The sequence below is a fragment of the Oncorhynchus keta genome, chromosome 23, assembly GCF_023373465.1.
Source record: "Oncorhynchus keta strain PuntledgeMale-10-30-2019 chromosome 23, Oket_V2, whole genome shotgun sequence".
NCBI lineage: Eukaryota > Metazoa > Chordata > Actinopteri > Salmoniformes > Salmonidae > Oncorhynchus > Oncorhynchus keta.
Window position 1 is genome coordinate 12,036,374 of NC_068443.1, and position 21,511 is coordinate 12,057,884.

At 46.9% G+C, this 21,511-nt stretch overlaps 2 protein-coding genes across 3 annotated transcripts in view; one reads left to right on the forward strand and one right to left on the reverse strand.

Moving 5' to 3' along the window:
* Nucleotides 1-20,805, reverse strand: part of slc25a42 (solute carrier family 25 member 42) — a 35,593-nt gene extending 14,788 nt beyond the window's left edge. Inside the window, exons 1-6 of one of the 2 annotated variants that reach the window (XM_052476365.1) lie at nt 20,119-20,805; nt 14,699-14,770; nt 10,668-10,828; nt 4,935-5,049; nt 4,808-4,833; nt 3,804-3,970 (exon numbers count right to left, since the gene is read on the reverse strand). In XM_052476365.1, coding sequence (XP_052332325.1) covers nt 3,804-3,970; nt 4,808-4,833; nt 4,935-5,049; nt 10,668-10,751 — 392 coding nt within the window. In that variant the 5' untranslated portion in view covers nt 10,752-10,828; nt 14,699-14,770; nt 20,119-20,805. The remainder of the gene's footprint in view (nt 1-3,803; nt 3,971-4,807; nt 4,834-4,934; nt 5,050-10,667; nt 10,829-14,698; nt 14,771-20,118) is intronic. The other variant, XM_052476364.1, reaches the window with a different exon arrangement.
* On the forward strand, nt 11,176-20,430 carry LOC127911139 (uncharacterized). Its single transcript, XM_052477402.1, has 5 exons — nt 11,176-11,219; nt 11,413-12,306; nt 12,769-12,834; nt 12,901-12,966; nt 20,409-20,430. Exons 1-5 carry the CDS (start codon nt 11,176-11,178, stop codon nt 20,428-20,430), a joined length of 1,092 nt encoding a protein of 363 aa, XP_052333362.1.
* Nucleotides 20,806-21,511: the final 706 nt, after the last annotated feature.

Genomic DNA, 21,511 nt, shown 5'->3' on the forward strand with positions numbered 1-21,511 from the left:
AGCTTCCAGTCTGTTATTCAAACTCAATCAGCATGACAGAGTGATCCCCAGCCTTGTCCAAGTCAACACTCACACCTGTGTTAATGAGAGAATCACTGACATGATGTCAACTGGTCCTTTTGCAGCAGGGCTGAAATGCAGTGGAAATATTTTTGGGGGGATTCAGTTCATTTACATGGCAAATAGGGACTTTGCAATTAATTGCAATTCATCTGATCACTCTTCATAACATTCTGGACTATATACAAACTGAGGCAGCAGACTGTGAAAATTAATATTTGGATCATTCTCAAAACTTTTGGCCACAACTGTACATTGCTTTGGCCTACCTAGTTAACGTAATTACAAATCCTAGCAAGTTGTCTAACACTAGCCGTAAACAACAGCATTGACTTCCTATTTTAAAAGGCCTTGAGTAGAATAACTAGCTAGCTAGCTAATTTACATTAGTATTCGAAACCATCCAGTCCTATGATTAAATGTCTATCATATACAAAGTATTACTCGTTTCTGGCAGTGTAGATATGAAATCCACCAACACATTTGAAAAGACAGTACAACCACAATCGAAGTAATTACAGATTTACCCTTTTCTCAACATTGTAACATCACAATGTTCTACTGGAAACCTGCCTTTATCTATGATTACGGGTGTAATGTGTTCATCTCCCTCCCGTGCGACTCCCCCAGGTGTGAGCCAGCTTTGAGAAGGTTCTGGAGGATCTGACTCGCTACAACCCTTGCTACATGGAGGAGATGGAGTCTTTGATTAATCACAGGAGGATAGGATTAGCATTAATCTGCAATGGACGTCACCAACAATGATAGATGGGCTACACCTACAGTCAGACCTTTACTAGGAGGTGTGTGCGGATGTGAGTGGTCTTTCTCTCATCATTCACTGGTCATTTCACTGTGTGAAGGTGGTGTATAATGAGCATTTCTGTCATGCCCCACTGATCTCAGTTCCAGGTGTGCATTCACCTGGAACTGAGACCAGTCAGTGTGCCTCGTTGCACCTGGAACTCCAGTCAGTGTGCATCCCTACCTGGAACTGAGACCAGTCAGTTTTCTCACAGTGTGAAGGTGGTGTATAACTGAGACCAGTCAGTGTGCACACCTGGAACAGACCAGTCATAGCCATCTGCGCAGTGGTGGAAACTGAGACCAGTCAGTGTGCATGCGCGCGTTGCACCTGAACTGAGACCAGTCAGTGTGCATGCCCACCTGGAACTGAGACCAGTGACTGCATGCGCACCTGGAACTGAGACCAGTCAGTGTGCAGTTGGAACTGAGACCAGGTGTGCATGCGTGTGGAACTGCACCTGGAACTGAGACCAGTCAGTGTGCATGCGTGCGTTGCACCTGGAACTGAGACCAGTCAGTGTGCATGCGTGCGTTGCACCTGGTTACTGAGACCAGTCAGTGTGCATGCGTGCGTTGCACCTGGTTACTGAGACCAGTCAGTGTGCATGCGTGCGTTGCACCTGGAACTGAGACCAGTCAGTGTGCATGCGTGCGTTGCACCTGGTTACTGAGACCAGTCAGTGTGCATGCGTGCGTTGCACCTGGATACTGAGACCAGTCAGTGTGCATGCGTGCGTTGCACCTGGTTACTGAGACCAGTCAGTGTGCATGCGTGCGTTGCACCTGGAACTGAGACCAGTCAGTGTGCATGCGTGCGTTGCACCTGGAACTGAGACCAGTCAGTGTGCATGCGTGCGTTGCACCTGGAACTGAGACCAGTCAGTGTGCATGCGTGCGTTGCACCTGGTTACTGAGGCCATGCGTCGTTGCACCTGGTTACTGAGACCAGTCAGTGTGCATGCGTGCGTTGCACCTGGAACTGAGACCAGTCAGTGTGCATGCGTGCGTTGCACCTGGAACTGAGACCAGTCAGTGTGCATGCGTTGCACCTGGAACTGAGACCAGTCAGCACCTGGAACTGAGACCAGTCAGTGTGCATGCGTGCGTTGCACCTGGAACTGAGACCAGTCAGTGTGCATGCGTGCGTTGCACCTGTTGCACCTGGAACCTGAGACCAGTCAGTGTGCATGCGTGCGTTGCACCTGGAACTGAGACCAGTCAGTGTGCATGCGTGCACCTGGAACTTGCACCTGGAACTGAGACCAGTCAGTGTGCATGCGTGCGTTGCACCTGGAACTGAGACCAGTCAGTGTGCTGGAACTGAGACCAGTCAGTGTGCATGCGTGCGTTGCACCTGGAACTGAGACCAGTCAGTGTGCATGCGTGCGTTGCACCTGGAACTGAGACCAGTCAGTGTGCATGCGTGCGTTGCACCTGGAACTGAGACCAGTCAGTGTGCATGCGTGCGTTGCACCTGGAACTGAGACCAGTCAGTGTGCATGCGTGCGTTGCACCTGGAACTGAGACCAGTCAGTGTGCATGCGTGCGTTGCACCTGGAACTGAGACCAGTCAGTGTGCATGCGTGCGTTGCACCTGGAACTGAGACCAGTCAGTGTGCATGCGTGCGTTGTACCTGGAACTGAGACCAGTCAGTGTGCATGCTCGGTCTGGGATTGTTCTTTGTCGATGTTACATGAAAACGCTCAAGCACGCGGTACACTTTTGAAAATGGTATTATCCCGACAATTGAATTTAGAAACACTTGTGTGTAGCCTACAGCCACGTGTGCATTGTTGAGCTAAACTGTGTGGATTTAGCTTTTCCAGAACTGTCCCGGAGTCTGTTTTGAACTTGTAGACATTTTTTTTTTTAAATCGTCCCATAGATGACGGGGAGTCCTTAATTTCGAGCCTTGGAGGGAATTTTATGAAGACATAAAAGGTATTTGGTTGTAATTGTAATGTTGCAATATTAAATAGGGTACCAAGGGTGGCCAACCATCCTCCAGGAGAGCCTTAAAAAGGAAGTTGTTGCATTTTGAGAGAAGCTTGAATATGCAAAGAAGCCAAATAGGCAGAATGTAGCCTATATCTCTGTCTGATTCTCTATGGTAGAAGGGTAGTAATGCATTTTGTAAAGTGGCATCCTGGCATCATACAATGACATGAAAATGGTGTTACATAGTGGAAAGTGGTAAAAAAACAGTCATATCAAGCCTTGCTTGTTGATAAGTTGAATAGTTTCATTTGCTGTGGAGTGCTAGGGGGAAATGTGCACCCTTTGGGTCCTCAGGACCAGGATTACCACATGCGGTTCTGTCGAGACTAATCACAATCCTCATCATTTTGAATAAAGTGAACAAACTTTGTTTCATATTCTTGTTTATTTGTGCTAAGGAGGTCCAGTGGGTTCATATGAATAGTATTGCTGAATGTATTACAATCATGTTGGTAGGGTTGACTTGAGTTAAATATTGTTATGTTTTGGTATTGTAATGCATTCTGCAACTGGTCTCATCACCTGCTGCTTGCATTTCAATAGCTAAGTTGTTTATGAATTACACAATTGCCAGAAGGAGAGGATAAATCAGGCTAAGATGCTTGCTTGAACATCGGTCAACAGCCATATTAGTGCAGAACAACATTGCCTGGACACTTATATGTACGGTTTTGTGATGAGATTCAAAATAATATTGGAGATGTGACCGAAGAGTAATACTCCAAATTACGGAACTAAATGTGTCACATCCGTTGAGAACACAATTCTCTAAAATAGTCAGCAGATGGTGCCACAATGCGCTCGCTACTTTTCTTGCTAGGAGAATGGATAAAACATTTAGCATTCTACGTAGGGATTCTCTAAGAATATCTTATTCCCTATTAGGCAGGAACCTAGCCTCTGGACAAGATTAGTTTATATATGCATGGTTACTCACTTTCCCTGGAAGCCGAAGTATCCACCCAGTAGTCTCTTGTACTGCTCGTGAGCACAGAACTGGATGGCAGCGTAGGGGATGACCCGCACCATGGTAGCAGAGTTGCCCCTCCACAGGCTGAGGAAGCCATCCTTCAGGTAGGTCCGATAGATCAACCTATACGCCTCCTGGGGGTGGACCAACAGCATCATCATCATCATCATCTTCATCATTATCAACAGTATTACCATCACCACAAAGGTGTTTCCAGTGGTGGAAAAAGTACCCAACTGTCATACTTGAGTAAAAGTAACAATAGTAAAATTATACTTGAGTAAAAGTAACAATAGTAAAATTATACTTGAGTAAAAGTAACAATAGTAAAATTATACTTGAGTAAAAGTAACAATAGTAAAATTATACTTGAGTAAAAGTAACAATAGTAAAATTATACTTGAGTAAAAGTAACAATAGTAAAATTATACTTGAGTAAAAGTAACAATAGTAAAATTATACTTGAGTACAAGTCTACAAGTAATTGGTTTAAAATATACTTAAGTATCAAAAGTAAAAAATCATTTAAAATTCATTTTATGAAGCAAACCAGACGGCACCATTTTGTAGTTGTTGTTTATTTACGGAAAGCCACGGCCAAACAACATTCAGACGTCATTTACACACGAAGCATGTGTGGTTAGTTGAGTCTGCCAGATCAGAGGCAGTAAGATGACCAGGAATGTTCGGTTGATAAGTGTGTGAATTTTACTATTTTCCTGTCCTGCTAAGCATTCAAAATGTAACGAGTACTTTTGGGTGTGAGGGAAAATGTATGGAGTAAAAAGTACAATATTTTATTTAGGAATGTAGTGAAGTAAAAGTAGTCAAAGTAAAATAAAGTACAGATACACCAAAAAAGTACTTAAGTAGTACTTGAAAGTATTTTTACTTAAGTACTTCACACCACTGGGTGAATCATGAATCATCATCAAATGAATTTTACACAGTACATGGGTCAAACAACTCACCTTGGCAGAGAATCTTGCTGAGGACACTACAATGAAGGAAATAAATAGACAAAAATGTATGACATTGAAAATAAAAATAACTGATTCCTCACTATTCCAAAAGCATGTGAGAAGTGTTGCTGCCTACCTTGGAAGATGATCTTGGTTCTGTCCAGTGGGGCTACAGCAGTTTTGGCCAAGGCTCCAGCTAAGGCCCCTGAGAGGAGAGAGTTGACCACGGACCGTGTCTGGGGCTTTAGACCCTGCACAGACAGATGGATGGACGGAGAGCAGGAGGGGACAAACATGACCAAAAGGGGTCAATCAATTGTTAACTACTAACAAAAACAAAGACATTATGCATAAGTAGTTCATGTAGGCCTATGAATAAGTAGTAAGAGTTTCCATACAAAACAATGTATATGACTGTTGGTGGAAAAATAAGATTTAAGGAAGATTAAGATTTATTTAGATTTAATGAGATCAACAACATTTCCCTGCCTGTGAGTGCCTTGATAGATTCATTCTAAACTAAAACTAATCCAATACAGGCATATTGTTAACATTTTAAATGCACATGTCATAACTCAGCAAGTCCAAACACCTTCAGGCTGTTTGATGTGGTTATTCCAAGCCTGCTAGCCACTCCTCCCTGTCATAATGTAGTTATCCAACTTAATGTCCCTACATGCAGGACAGCAGACCAGGCGTGGTTCCACAGCCTGTCCAGAGTTAACCCAAGCCTGTCCCTAGCTAAGCCAAGCCAGTCCCGAGCAAACCCTAGCCTGTCCCGAGCTAACCCTAGCCTGTCCCGAGCTAACCCTAGCCTGTCCCGAGCTAATCCAAGCCTGTCCAGAGTTAAACCAAGCCTGTCCCGAGCTAACCCTAGCCTGTCCCGAGCTAATCCAAGCCTGTCCCGAGCTAATCCAAGCCTGTCCAGAGTTAAACCAAGCCTGTCCAGAGCTAATCCAAGCCTGTCCAGAGTTAAACCAAGCCTGTCCCTAGCCTGTCCCGAGCTAACCCGAGCCAATACCAAGCATGTCCCGAGTTAAACCAAGCCTGTCCTTAGCTAACCCAAGCCTGTCCCTAACTAACCCAAGCCTGTCCCTAGCTAACCCAAGCCTGTCCCTAGCTAAACCAAGCCTGTCCCTAGCTAAACCAAGCCTGTCCCGAGTTAAACCAAGCCTGTCCCGAGTTAAACCAAGCCTGTCCCGAGTTAAACCAAGCCTGTCCCGAGTTAAACCAAGCCTGTCCCGAGTTAAACCAAGCCTGTCCCTAGCTAAGCCAAGCATGTCCCTAGCTAAGCCAAGCATGTCCCTAGCTAAGCCAAGCCTTGTTTGAGTTGCGGTAGATTATTAAACTTGGCTTGCATGAGGCAGAACAAGTTAGAAATGGGCCCAGACTTGGTTAGAGACCGACCCAGCTCTCATACAGGACTATTCTTAGAGGAGCAAGCGGTTAAGGGAACACTATTTGTTCACCACACAGGCTTTGAAGCATCGGACTGATGGTAATGCCGTTTTGCCATCTAAAGATCTGCCAGCGAGAGCAGAGTGAGTGAGCAGCGAGAGCAGAGAGCGAGAGACTGAGTGTGAGAGAGACAGACAGTGTGAGAGAGAGAGAGCAGATAGACAGAGAACAGAGAGTGAAGAGAGCGAGAGAGTGAAGAGAGCGAGTGAAGAGAGAGAGCAGAGAGAGAGAGGAGTGAAGAGAGCGAGTGAAGAGAGCGAGCGAGAGAGTGAAGAGAGAGAGCAGAGTGAGCAGAGAGAGAGAGCAGAGAGAGAGCGAGAGCAGAGAGAGAGCAGGAGCAGAGAGAGCGAGAGCAGAGAGAGAGCGAGAGCAGAGAGAGAGAGCAGAGAGAGAGCAAGAGCGAGAGAGCAGAGAGCGAGAGAGCAGAGAGCGAGAGAGCAGAGAGCGAGAGAGCAGAGAGCGAAGAGAGCGAGTGAAGAGAGTGAGAGCAGAGAGAGAGAGAGAGCAGAGAGAGAGCGAGAGAGAGCAGAGTGAAAAGAGCAGAGTGAAGAGAGCAGAGTGAAGAGAGTGAGCAGAGTGAAGAGAGTGAGCAGAGTGAAGAGAGTGAGCAGAGAGAGAAGAGAGAGAGCAGAGAGTGAGCAGAGAGTAGAGAGAGAGTAAGCGAGAGCAGAGAGTAAGCGAGAGCAGAGAGTAAGCGAGAGCAGAGAGTAAGCGAGAGCAGAGAGTGAAGAGAGCAGAGAGTGAAGAGAGCAGAGAGTGAAGAGAGCAGAGAGTGAAGAGAGCAGAGAGTGAAGAGAGCAGAGAGTGAAGAGAGCAGAGAGTGAAGAGAGCAGAGAGTGAAGAGAGCAGAGAGTGAAGAGAGCAGAGAGTGAAGAGAGCAGAGAGTGAAGAGAGCAGAGAGTGAAGGGAGCAGAGTGAAGAGAGCAGAGAGTGAAGGGAGCAGAGAGAAGGGAGTGAGCAGAGAGAAGGGAGTGAGCAGAGTGAGCAGAAAGAGAGCAGAGAGCAGAGAGAGAGCGAGAGCGAGAGCAGCGAGAGCGAGAGCAGCGAGAGCAGAGAGTGAGCAGCGAGAGCAGAGAGTGAGCAGCGAGAGCAGAGAGTGAGCAGCGAGAGCAGAGAGTGAGCAGCGAGAGCAGAGAGTGAGCAGCGAGAGCAGAGAGTGAGCAGCGAGAGCAGAGTGAGCAGAGAGTGAGCACAGAGTGAGCACAGAGTGAGCACAGAGTGAGCACAGAGTGAGCACAGAGTGAGCACAGAGTGAGCACAGAGTGAGCACAGAGTGAGCACAGAGTGAGCAGAGAGTGAGCAGCGAGAGCAGAGTGAGCAGCGAGTGAGCAAGAGAGCAGAGAGTGAGCAGAGAGAGCAAGAGAGTGAGCAGCGAGAGCAGAGAGAGAGCAGAGAGTGAGCAGAGAGTGAGCAGAGAGTGAGCAGAGAGTGAGCAGAGAGTGAGCAGAGAGAGAGCAGAGAGTGAGCAGAGAGAGAGCAGCGAGTGCAGAGAGAGAGCAGCGAGAGCAGCGAGAGCAGAGAGTGAGCAGAGAGTGAGCAGCGAGAGCAGAGAGAGCAGCGAGAGCAGAGAGTGAGCAGCGAGAGCAGAGAGAGCAGCGAGAGCAGAGAGTGAGCAGAGAGCAGAGAGTGAGCAGAGAGAGCAGAGAGTGAGCAGAGAGAGCAGAGAGAGCAGAGAGAGCAGAGAGCGAGCAGCGAGAGCAGAGAGCGAGCAGCGAGAGCAGAGAGCGAGCAGCGAGAGCAGAGAGCGAGCAGCGAGAGCAGAGAGCGAGCAGCGAGAGCAGAGAGTGAGCGAGAGCGAGAGCAGAGAGTGAGCGAGAGCGAGAGCAGAGAGTGAAGAGAGAGAGCAGAGAGTGAGCAGCGAGAGCAGAGAGTGAGCAGCGAGAGCAGAGAGTGAGCAGAGAGTGAGCAGAGAGAGAGCAGAGAGAGAGCAGAGAGTGAGCACAGAGCAGAGAGTGAGCAGAGAGTGAGCAGAGAGTGAGCAGAGAGTGGGCAGAGAGTGGGCAGAGAGTGGGCAGAGAGTGGGCAGAGTGTGAGCAGCGAGAGAGCAGCGAGAGCAGAGTGAGCAGCGAGAGCAGAGTGTGAGCAGCGAGAGAGCAGCGAGAGCAGAGTGTGAGCAGCGAGAGCAGAGTGTGAGCAGCGAGAGCAGAGTGTGAGCAGCGAGAGCAGAGAGTGAGCAGCGAGAGCAGAGTGTGAGCAGCGAGAGCAGAGAGTGAGCAGCGAGAGCAGAGAGTGAGCAGAGAGAGCAGAGAGTGAGCGAGAGAGCAGAGTGAGGAGTGAAGAGAGAGAGAGCAGGGAGAGCAGAGAGTGAGCAGAGAGTGAGCAGCGAGAGCAGAGAGAGCAGAGAGAGAGCAGAGAGAGCAGAGAGTGAGCAGCGAGATCAGAGAGTGAGCAGCGAGATCAGAGAGCGAGCAGCGAGCAGAGTGCGAGCAGCGAGAGCAGAGAGCGAGCAGGGAGAGCAGAGAGAGAGCAGAGAGCGAGCAGCGAGAGCAGAGAGCGAGCAGAGAGCAGAGAGCGAGCAGAGTGAGAGAGAGCAGAGTGAGCAGCGAGAGCAGAGTGAGCAGCGAGAGCAGAGTGAGCAGCGAGAGCAGAGTGAGCAGCGAGAGCAGAGTGAGCAGCGAGAGCAGCGAGAGCAGAGTGAGCAGAGTGAGCAGAGTGAGCAGCGAGAGCAGAGTGAGCAGCGAGAGCAGAGTGAGCAGCGAGAGCAGAGTGAGCAGAGAGTGAGCAGCGAGATCAGAGAGCGAGCAGCGAGCAGAGCGCGAGCACTGAGAGCAGAGAGCGAGCAGCGAGAGCAGAGAGAGAGCAGAGAGCGAGCAGCGAGAGCAGAGAGCGAGCAGCGAGAGCAGAGTGAGCAGCGAGAGCAGAGTGAGCAGCGAGAGCAGCGAGAGCAGCGAGAGCAGCGAGAGCAGAGTGAGCAGAGTGAGCAGAGTGAGCAGCGAGAGCAGAGTGAGCAGCGAGAGCAGAGTGAGCAGCGAGAGCAGAGTGAGCAGCGAGCAGAGCAGCGAGCACTGAGCAGCAGAGAGCGAGCAGCGAGAGCAGAGAGAGCAGCAGATCAGAGAGCGAGCAGCGAGAGCAGAGAGCGAGCACTGAGAGCAGAGAGCGAGCAGCGAGAGCAGAGAGCGAGCAGCGAGAGCAGAGTGAGCAGCGAGAGCAGAGCGAGCAGCGAGAGCAGAGTGAGCAGCGAGAGCAGAGTGAGCAGCGAGAGCAGAGTGAGCAGCGAGAGCAGAGTGAGCAGCGAGAGCAGAGTGAGCAGCGAGAGCAGAGTGAGCAGCGAGAGCAGAGTGAGCAGCGAGAGCAGAGTGAGCAGCGTGAGCAGAGAGAGCAGAGAGTGAGCAGCGAGAGCAGAGAGTGAGCAGAGAGAGCAGAGAGTGAGCAGCGAGAGCAGAGAGTGAGCAGCGAGAGCAGAGAGTCAGCAGAGAGAGCAGAGAGTGAGCAGAGAGAGCAGAGTGAGAAGAGAGAGCAGAGTGAGAAGAGAGAGCAGAGTGAGAAGAGAGTGAAGAGAGAGAGAGCAGAGAGAGAGAGAGCAGGGAGCGAAGAGAGTGAGATAGAGCAGCGTGAAGAGAGAGTGGAGCGAGAGAGAGTGAAGAACGTGAGAGAGAGCAGAGTGCGAGAGAGAGCCGAGAGAGAGCGAGGCATAGAAAGAAGGAAAAATAGAGAAATAAAAGAGGGAAGGACTGGGGGAGGCTGTGTGGCCAGTTGAATGGACTGGCTCAGCTCATCCCACTCCTCCTCTCCTCTGTCCTCGTTTACTCCATTCCTGAGACATCTTGCACAGCAGCCAATGTAAGAATAAACAAACACACTCAAGTGGAAAAAGTAAGAGACTGGGAGATAGGCCAGTGTGTGTCAACTGTGTGTGCGTGTTACAAGAAAAGATAACCAGCCCTGACGATGAGTCATAAAATAAAATACTGACAAGAAGTCAATAGTAGAAAAACAAGATAGAAGAATGTGGCCCTGTTTGAACATAAAAGTCTCTTGTTACTGGCATTAAACCTCTCCTAGAACGCTGTGAACCGACTATAAACAACAGACAAGCTGTTCCTTTATATTCTAAATGATAAACACATTGCACACCACTAGGGGGGAGAAGGAGCAGAATAGAGCCAATACAGAATATAGGCTATCTTTGCCATGCATAGCCTCATATCATGGCTTTGAGTTATTTTGTTTAAGCCTACTGTTTGTCTTGAATTAAGAAATAGTTTTTAGTCCAAAATAATTTGTTCTCTTTTCCAGGTTAAGGCATGACCTTTCTCCACACAAAGGAAAGCTATTGGAAGCTGCAAAAGTTGGACTGGGAATTAAGAGTTGGGTCAATAATGGAGCCAAAGTTTGAGTTTTTCCTAATCACATGACCAGATGGGGCAAAACTCCAGGCCCCAGCCAATGACCACATTAAACTACAGCTTACCTCTGTCTGGCTGTCAGAGGGCAGTGGCAGCACCTCTCCTTGTGTGAGTGGTGTTGCCTGGTGTTGCTGGACTCCATTCCCCATCCCCGTGGACTACGACGCTCACCAGCCGCTGGCCACACTCATACACACCGGCCACCGGCAACGCCAACTACCTGAAACTAGGAACGGCAAGGCCCAAGGGACAAACAGAGAGGGAAAACACATGAACATGTCAATGCAGATTCTTGTCTCAAGCAACCTCTCTACTGATTGCCACTGTTTGTCAGCTGAAATGCAACACTGACAAGACACTAGAATTAATTAGGTCACACAACAACAATTACAAATGCCCCAGTGCTCCACTGTACAGATCTTTACTACAGTATGCCAAATCCCTGTAGATCAGTTGACATGACAAAGAATGGGTTAACAGAGTAGAAACTCTATGGATGACAGCTCAATTAGTGAATTAACTAATCAGGGCACATTAATAAAGACCCTGTGAGAGGCTTTGCCTTCAGGAGTAATGCCCCTGTCAAAGAGAGCTCTCTGTTCCACCCTTACACAACCGTTGGTGGTCTAGGCTAGCCCTGTATTTACACAACCCTTGGTGGTCTAGGCTAGCCCTGTATTTACACAACATTTGGTGGTCTAGGCTAGCCCTGTATTTACACAACATTTGGTGGTCTAGGCTAGCCCTGTATTTACACAACCCTTGGTGGTCTAGGCTAGCCCTGTATTTACACAACATTTGGTGGTCTAGGCTAGCCCTGTATTTACACAACCCTTGGTGGTCTAGGCTAGCCCTGTATTTACACAACATTTGGTGGTCTAGGCTAGCCCTGTATTTACACAACAGTTGGTGGTCTAGGCTAGCCCTGTATTTACACAACAGTTGGTGGTCTAGGCTAGCCCTGTATTTACACAACATTTGGTGGTCTAGGCTAGCCCTGTATTTACACAACATTTGGTGGTCTAGGCTAGCCCTGTATTTACACAACATTTGGTGGTCTAGGCTAGCCCTGTATTTACACAACATTTGGTGGTCTAGGCTAGCCCTGTATTTACACAACCCTTGGTGGTCTAGGCTAGCCCTGTATTTACACAACAGTTGGTGGTCTAGGCTAGCCCTGTATTTACACAACCGTTGGTGGTCTAGGCTAGCCCTGTATTTACACAACCGTTGGTGGTCTAGGCTAGCCCTGTATTTACACAACCGTTGTGCTAGGCGAGCCCTGTATTTACACAACCGTTGTGCTAGGCGAGCCCTGTATTTACACAACCGTTGTGCTAGGCGAGCCCTGTATTTACACAACCGTTGTGCTAGGCGAGCCCTGTATTTACACAACCGTTGTGCTAGGCGAGCCCTGTATTTACACAACCGTTGTGCTAGGCGAGCCCTGTATTTACACAACCGTTGTGCTAGGCGAGCCCTGTATTTACACAACCGTTGTGCTTGGCTAGCCCTGTATTTACACAACCATTGTACTAGGCTAGCCCTGTATTTACACAACCATTGGTCCAGGCTAGCCCTGTATTTACACAACCATTGTGCTAGGAGAGCCCTGTATTTACACAACCATTGTTCTAGGAGAGCCCTGTATTTACACAACCATTGTTCTAGGTTAGCCCTGTATTTACACAACCATTGTTCTAGGTTAGCCCTGTATTTACACAACCATTGTTCTAGGTTAGCCCTGTATTTACACAACCATTGTTCTAGGTTAGCCCTGTATTTACACAACCATTGTTCTAGGTTAGCCCTGTATTTACACAACCATTGTTCTAGGTTAGCCCTGTATTTACCCAACCATTGTTCTAGGTTAGCCCTGTATTTACACAACCATTGTTCTAGGTTAGCCCTGTATTTACACAACCATTGTTCTAGGTTAGCCCTGTATTTACACAACCATTGTTCTAGGTTAGCCCTGTATTTACCCAACCATTGTTCTAGGTTAGCCCTGTATTTACCCAACCATTGTTCTAGGTTAGCCCTGTATTTACCCAACCATTGTTCTAGGTTAGCCCTGTATTTACCCAACCATTGTTCTAGGTTAGCCCTGTATTTACCCAACCATTGTTCTAGGTTAGCCCTGTATTTACCCAACCATTGTTCTAGGTTAGCCCTGTATTTACCCAACCATTGTTCTAGGTTAGCCCTGTATTTACACAACCATTGTTCTAGGTTAGCCCTGTATTTACCCAACCATTGTTCTAGGTTAGCCCTGTATTTACCCAACCATTGTTCTAGGTTAGCCCTGTATTTACCCAACCATTGTTCTAGGTTAGCCCTGTATTTACACAACCATTGTTCTAGGTTAGCCCTGTATTTACCCAACCATTGTTCTAGGTTAGCCCTGTATTTACACAACCATTGTTCTAGGTTAGCCCTGTATTTACACAACCATTGTTCTAGGTTAGCCCTGTATTTACACAACCATTGTTCTAGGTTAGCCCTGTATTTACACAACCATTGTTCTAGGTTAGCCCTGTATTTACACAACCATTGTTCTAGGTTAGCCCTGTATTTACACAACCATTGTTCTAGGTTAGCCCTGTATTTAGCCATCAACAGAAAAGTTGCTGTGTGGTGTTTTCTACACATTCACGGCTGCTTTGACAAAGATCTCACTTGGAGTTTATGACAACTAAATAAAAGTAAAGGACATTTAAAAGTTTCCACCACACTGTATCCAGACTGAGCGTTAACATTGAAAGAATGAAGAGAGAGAGACATTTGAGAGCAACAGGCTACTTGAGTTACCCCTCTGTCTGTCTGCCCTACATCTCAGGGCTATAATAAGTTACTGGGCAACATTTCATCAACAGAAGCACCTCTGGACTGGCATAGCACAAAGCTGCTGCTGCTTTCTGGGTGAAAGGTGTCTGTCCAAGGCAGAGGCGACACTGAAGAACACCACCATACACTAGGGCCGTCATGATACAAAAATTAACTGAGGGGATAACATGAGGCTGTTTTTTCCAACATTTGGATTGTTTTCCTCAAGAAATTAAGTCTGATTCATGTTTTGTTACTCAGAAGTATTGTGGCAAGGTATCTCGATACTGGTGACAATTCTACCAAATACAGCTCAGTGAGCTCACACCTACTCTTATATTGTGCAGGCGTACCAACACACACACATCACAGCACACATTTTTATTTGATGTTTTTTTCTCAGGTTCACATCGCAAACAACAAAGTGCACCACATAAAAAAGAAAAGGAGTGACTAAACTAAAATATGGAATTGGCAGTCAGACACACAGAATAAACTGTGTATGCCCAGAGGGACTCCACCTCATCCTACTCTGAGAAAAGAAACAAAGCAAGCTAAATGATCTATGTCGAGGACATCTAGGCCAACCTACAGGTCTTTCAATTAATCATTACACTGCAAAATCACCCTTTCTTGAAACCCAGACTGAACCGCCTTCTGGGAATAGCGAGGAGAATGAGGGATGAAAATAGCAGTATAGAGGGATGAGCCTAGAAAGAACAAACGGGGGCTGTTGGAAGACGCGTAGTCAGTGGCAACTAATATTGGCATCCCTACAGCGTGGCCAAATACCAAACTCATTTGATTTTTTATGTGGTGCACTTTATTCCCTTTGTTGTTTGCATTCTGTCATGACAACAGAAGACCTGAGGAACATATTCATGGGTTGTCACGTTACATGTCATCAACATACCAAGTCACAATAGAGTACTGTATTTGTAGTCAATTATTTCTAAGTAATCCTTTAAAAATATACATTTAATTGGACTTACATGGTAGGTGTTGGTACAGTAGACTACTCCCCAAACTAGTCTAGACCTGCTGTACTAGAAAGAGCTGATCCCAGACCTAAAACTCATAATCTCCAGGCTTTCTCTTGTCCCTCTGCAGCAGACATATGGTGAGCAATACGTTTGGAACATTGAATCGCAATCAAATCACATTATCGAATTGCAATACATATCCTATCGGCAACTAGGTATCGTGAAGTCCCTGTCAAATCCCAGTCCTAATGCTTTGTACCACACGAGGAGGGTCCTCGCCATCTTACCTGCCGCACATCCAGGATTTCCCAGCATCTTTGCAGGAATTAGTCGTTTCTATATGACGCGGCAGTGAGGCACTGTCCATACAAAACATAGATTTAATATCTTTGAGTTCGTTGTTGTAGAGTGGACATGGTTATTTCTGCAACTGGACACGGACATTTATAAAAGATACCGTTTCCCCTCGAATTGAGAACCTAGACAGTATTGCCAAGAGCAAGTTAGTTGAAACATCTATGGCAGCGTTTTGTATAAGTTAACGTGTAATGCCCAGAAATGGAAACATACAGTGCATTCAGAAAGTATTCAGACCCCTTCCCCTTTTCCACATTTTGTTACTTTACAGCATTATTCTGAAAATAATTAAATAAATAAAAATACTCATCAATATACACAGACAATACCCCATAATGAGAAAGCAAAACCAGGTTGTTATACATTTTGTCAAAAGTATATGAAAAAAGAACTTATTTACCTAAGTATTCAGACCCTTTCATTGAGATTCAAAATTGAGCTCAGGTGCATCCTGTTTCCATTGATCATCCAACTTGGAGTCCAGTGGTAAATTCAACTGATTGGACATGATTTGGAAAGACACACACCTGTCTATATAAGGTCCCACAGTTGACAGTGCATGTCAGAGCAAAAACCAAGCCATGAGGTCAAAGGGATTGTCTGTAGAGCTTTGACACAAGATTGTGTTGAGGAAAATATCTGGGTACCAAAACATTTCTGCAGCATTGAAGGACCCCAAGAACACAGTGGCATCCATCATTCTTAAATGGAAGATGTTTGTAACCACCAAGACTTCCTAGAGCTGGCCGCCCGGCCAAACTGAGCAATCAGGGGAGAAGGGTCTTGGTCAGGGAGGTGCCCAAGAACCTGATGGTCATTCTGACATAGCTAGAGTTCCTCTGTGGAGATGGGAGAACCTTCCAGAAGGACAACCACCTCTGCAACTCTCCACCAATCAGGCCTGAGGTGCACCCGTGACCGGCTCGGAAACCAGATTGCACAGCGGAGAAGGTACGGTGGGATTCGAGATGGTCAGTGACCTGTTTGTTGACTTGGCTTTCAAGACCTTAGATAGGCAGGGCAGGATGGATATAGGTCTATAGCAGTTTGGGTCCAGGGTGTCTCCCCTTTGAAGAGGGGGATGACTGCGGCAGCTTTCCAATCCTTGGGGATCTCAGACGATATGAAAGAGAGGTTGAACAGGCTGGTAATAGGGGTTGCGACAATGGCGGCAGATAGTTTCAGAAATAGCGGGTCCAGATTGTCAAGCCCAGCTGATTTGTACGGGTCCAGGTTTTGCAGCTCTTTCAGAACATCTGCTATCTGGATTTGGGTAAAGGAGAACCTGGAGAGGCTTGGGTGAGGAACTACGGGGGGCGGAGCTGTTGGCCGAGGTTGGAGTAGCCAGGCGGAAGGCATGGCCAGCCGTTGAGAAGTGCTTATTGAAGTTTTCGATAATCATGGATTTATCGGTGGAGACCGTGTTTCCTAGCCTCAGTGCAGTGGGCAGCTGGGAGGAGGTGCTCTTGTTCTCCATGGACTTCACAGTGTCCCAGAACTTTTTGGAGTTGGAGCTACAGGATGCAAACTTCTGCCTGAAGAAGCTGGCCTTAGCTTTCCTGACTGACTGCGTGTATTGGTTCCTGACTTCCCTGAACAGTTGCATATCACAGGGGCTATTCGATGCTATTGCAGTCCGCCACAGGATGTTTTTGTGCTGGTCGAGGGCAGTCAGGTCTGGAGTGAACCAAGGGCTGTATCTGTTCTTGGTTCTGCATTTTTTGAACGGAGCATGCTTATCCAAAATGGTGAGGAAGTTACTTTTAAAGAATGACCAGGCATCCTCAACTGACGGGATGAGGTCAATGTCCTTCCAGGATACACGGGCCAGGTCGATTAGAAAGGCCTGCTCACAGAAGTGTTTTAGGGAGCGTTTGACAGTGATGAGGGGTGGTCGTTTGACTGCGGCTCCGTGGCGGATACAGGCGATGAGGCAGTGATCGCTGAGATCCTGGTTGAAGACAGCGGAGGTATATTTGGAGGGCCAGTTGGTCAGGATGACGTCTATGAGGGTGCCCTTGTTTACAGAGTTAGGGTTGTACCTGGTGGGTTCCTTGATGATTTGCGTGAGATTGAGGGCATCTAGCTTAGATTGTAGGACTGCCGGGGTGTTAAGCATATCCCAGTTTAGGTCACCTAACAGAACAAACTCTGAAGCTAGATGGGGGCGATCAATTCACAAATGGTGTCCAGGGCACAGCTGGGAGCTGACGGGGGTCGGTAGCAGGCGGCAACAGTGAGAGACTTGTTTCTGGAGAGAGTAATTTTCAAAATTAGTAGTTCAAACTGTTTGGGTATGGACCTGGAAAGTATGACATTACTTTGCAGGCTATCTCTGCAGTAGACTGCGACTCCGCAGTCAACAAATGAGGGTACCTGGGGACATGCAGGGCCTGGGTTTACCTCCACATCACCCAAATGAGGGTACCTGGGGAACAGAGAAGGAACAGAGAAGGAGTAGTATGAGGGTGCGGCTAAAGGCTATCAAAACTGGTCGCCTAGAGCGTTGGGGGCAGAGGATAAGAGGAGCAGGTTTCTGGGCATGGTAGAATATATTCAGGGCATAATGCGCAGACAGGGGTATGGTGGGGTGCGGGTACAGCGGAGGTAAGCCCAGGCACTGGGTGATGATGAGAGAGGTTGTATCTCTGGACATGCTGGTTGTAATGGGTGAGGTCACCGCATGTGTGGGGGGTGGGACAAAGGAGGTAACAGGGGTATGCAGAGTGGATCTAGGGGCTCCATTGTGAACTAAAACAATGATAACTAACCTGAACAACAGTATACAAGGCATATTGACATTTGGGAGAGACATACAGCGAGGCATACAGTAATCACAGGTGTTGAATTGGGAAATTTAGCTAAAAACAGTAGGCGAGGCTAATCAGCTAGCACAACAAACAGCAGGTAAAATGGCGTTGACTAGGCAACTGGGCCGACAGATAAAACAAACAAGCAGAATGGAGTACCGTGATTAATGGACAGTCCAGCGTGCGTCAGCTATGTAGCCAAGAGATCAGTGTCCAGGGGGCAGCGGTGGATGGGCAGGGAAGCTGGGCTGGCGAGTGTTATCCAGGTTTTTTTTTTTTTTTTTTAACTAACAATGACTAAATAGCTTGTAGCTAGTTAGCTGGTTAGCGTCTGGAGGTTCTTGAGTGTGTCATAAAAATAAAATAAAAATTAAAAGTGATAGCGATTCCGTATCACAGTGGGTGAGGCAGGTTTCCGGAAGGTATAAACAAAATAAAAATCAAAGAGAGATAGAAAGTAAATGGGTTCAGAGTGTTTGGGATGCAGTGAGTCAGATGGTTAGCAGGCCTGTGCTAACAAGCTAACAGTTCGTAGGCCCGGGCTAGACAAGCTAGCCGTTAGCAGGCCGAATTAGCAAGCAGGGAGATAGCGAGGGCTAGAGAGCTAACCTTTGGGGGACGTCGCGATGGGGTGAGTCTGTTTATTCCTCTTCTTGCGGTGATATCGACAGACCGGTCGTGGGCCCGGGTAATTGTAGCCCAGGAGTGTGCTACAGGAGCTCTAGTACGCTGGGTGAGCTGGAGACACAGCGTTTCAGAAAGCTCGCGGGCCTTGGCCAGCAGATGGATCTTTGGCGATGTCGCAACGAAAAAGCCTGTTAAAACCACCTCGGACGATTATGTCGGCGGACCAGTCGTGATGGATCGGCGGGGCTCCATGTCGGCAGTAAAGGGTCCAGGCCAATTGGCAAAAGAGGTATTGTTGGGCCTCTTCGGCTAGTCGGGAGATGGGCTTAGCTCAAGGCTAACTGTAGCTTGTTTTGGGACAGAGACGTTAGCCAGGAGTAGCCACTCGGATTGCAGCTAGCTAGTTGCGATGATCCGGTGTAAAGGTTCAGAGCTTGCGGTAGGAATCCGGAGATGTGGTAGAGAAAGAGCAGTCTGATATGCTCTGGGTTGATGTCGCGCTGGTGTCCTAGTTAGCTTAGAAGACCGCTAGCAATGGCTAACTGAGTACGAGCTAGTAGCTAGTTAGCTGGCTAGCTTCTGATGGTGGTTCCGGTTCTAAAGTAAAGTATAGAAAAAGCAGATCCGTACCACATTGGGTGATGCGGGTTGCAGGAGAGTATATTCAGCTCTAGTTTGAAAGTGAGATTAAAATATGTACGAAATATATACAGAAAAAAAACGAAGAAAACTATATTTACACTAGACAGGACGGGACAAGACAAAACACACGTCCGACTGCTACGCCATCTTGGAAAAACTCTCAGACCATGAGAAACAAGATTATCTGGTCTGATGAAACCAATATTAAAATCTTTGGCCTGAATACCAAGCGTCACGTCTGGAGGAAACCTGGCATCATCCCTACGGTGAAGCATGGTGGTGGCAGCATCATGATGTGGGAATGTTTTTAAGAGGCAGGGATTGGGAGACTAGTCAGGATCGAGGGAAAGATGAACGGAGCAAACTACATAGAGATCCTTGATGAAAACCTGCTCCAGGGTGCTCAGGACCACGAACTGAAGTAAAGGTTCACCTTCCAACAGGACAACGACCTTAAGAACACAGCCAAGACAACGCTGGAATGTCCTTGAGTGGCCCAGCCAGAACCCGGACTTGATCCAGATTTCTGGAGAGACCTGAAAATAGCTGCGCAGCGACACTCCCAGTCCAAATTCTAAACCTGTTTTTGCTTTGTCATTATTGGGTATTGTGTGTAGATTGATGAGGGGGAAAAAACGATTTGATCCATTTTAGAATAAGGCTGTAACGTAACAAAATGTGGAAAAAGTCAAGCAGTCTGAATACTTTCCGAATGCACTGTTATCACATATCTGGGGTTCAATCTGCATCTAACTTACTGTACTAACACACCTACCAAATGTATGGGAATATAGGCATATAACAACAGGTTAAACACCATATAGTACATGTAACCTAGATATTCAGAATGTTTACATATGACATATTTAGGCAGCAAAGGATTAGCTAGCTAGGATTTATATCTTCTTCCAGATCAGATGACATCATATATATATATATATATATATATATATATATGTGTGTGTTGACAAAATAACAGTGACATTGGACAAGTGGCTGTACACAGTGACAAAGGCACCAGAAGTTGACAAAGAGGGGCAACTTTTCTATTCCTGGAGTGTCATCTCTACATGTTAGCAAACTAGACATCTAACTAGTGACTAGCCAGGGTAACTAACCTATATATACGCACTGCAGATAATGCTAGCTAGCTACTGGATGTTGAAACAGCATCTGGTCATAGCAGGAGACCCGTTCCCTTCTATGCCGACACTGGTTCAACTGGTTGTTAATTTTATCAATAAGCAGTTACACGAGCATTGTTATCTTACCTTGTCGATATCCTAGCACCCCCTGTGGATCCTTCCGGGTTTCCTTATTTAAAAAAAAATTATTTACAGACGTTTTCTTTAAATATTCAGTTGGCAGCCTGTCTCCACCCTACGCCGTCCTTGAGTTTAGCGATGGCTATCGAATTGATTCTGCACACCAAAATAACTTAGCTAGCAGGGTTAGCGAGCTAGCTAAACAGCGATCTGTCACGTCAATGTTCAAAGTGTGTCCACGTTTTGAATATAAAACTCTTGAAAGTTGAACACTTTCGTGTCGCTAACGTGTTCAGATCTCGGAGGCACTGTCTGTGACATTATTTTCTGTTTCATTGCTCCAACTATGACTTTAGTAACTGTCACCTTCCATGCTGTTCGGTATCTGCTGTGACACCACTCGCAGCAAGCTTTGCAAGGGCGAGTGCGGTGGGGTACTGGGAAGTGAAGTCATTGGGAGGTGACGGATGCTTCGATAGGTCCGTTTGAGGGGCGTTAACGTAATAAACGAAAAGCTTTTGTTGGGAATCATGAGTTTTTGTGAGTCTATGAATTTTGCAACGAAAAATGCAAATAACAAAAGAGGGCTCACATATATAGAGTTGAAAGTTAATGTTCTGTCTGCAATGTGCAACACAAAGTGCCATGTCTCTATTTTCAGAACGTGAGTTCCCCTTATAGACGATAAATTGAACAGCAGGTGTGTTAATCAATCAATGTATCATCTATGCACACCATGTCAACTCTCCAGGACCAGGATTATAGAGCACTGTCCAATATAGAGATGAGGTTCATGCATAACATGTTTTATCCATCTTCATCTGATCCTAGTCCCTCAAATGAAAGCTTACTGGGTGAGTACACAGATGTTCTGTTATTTGCAGGTACCTCGAAATGCTTGTGTTGCTAGCTCCAACCGTGCAGTAAAACATAGCAATAAAAATGCACACATAATCAAGAAAATAAAAAAAAACATACTTATATAGGATGAGCCATGAATACAGTATATGCATATAAAGTGGGGGAAACAGTTTGTCGACATGAATGTGACCAGTGTTCCTGACTGCTGGGCAACACCTCAGACTGGTTCTACAGCTTTTATCATTGTAGGGCAGAGAGAACAGTATCATAAAAAAAAAGTCTAAAGAACTCAGCCCTTCTTGTCACTAACCAATGGTAGCTCAGTAAACAACATCCTTTAGTTCACTCAAACATAGAAGAGAGTCCCATACACACACCAGAGCTCAGCCACTCTCACAATTTAGAGGTACGGTACTGTACCCACATCCAGTTTGGTTCCTTTCAGCTGCAGGGTGCCAACGGTAACGTCATGAAAGAAAACCAGACACCAGCACACTGCCGAATGCTTCCACAGTCCATCAACAGGTGAATCTTAACA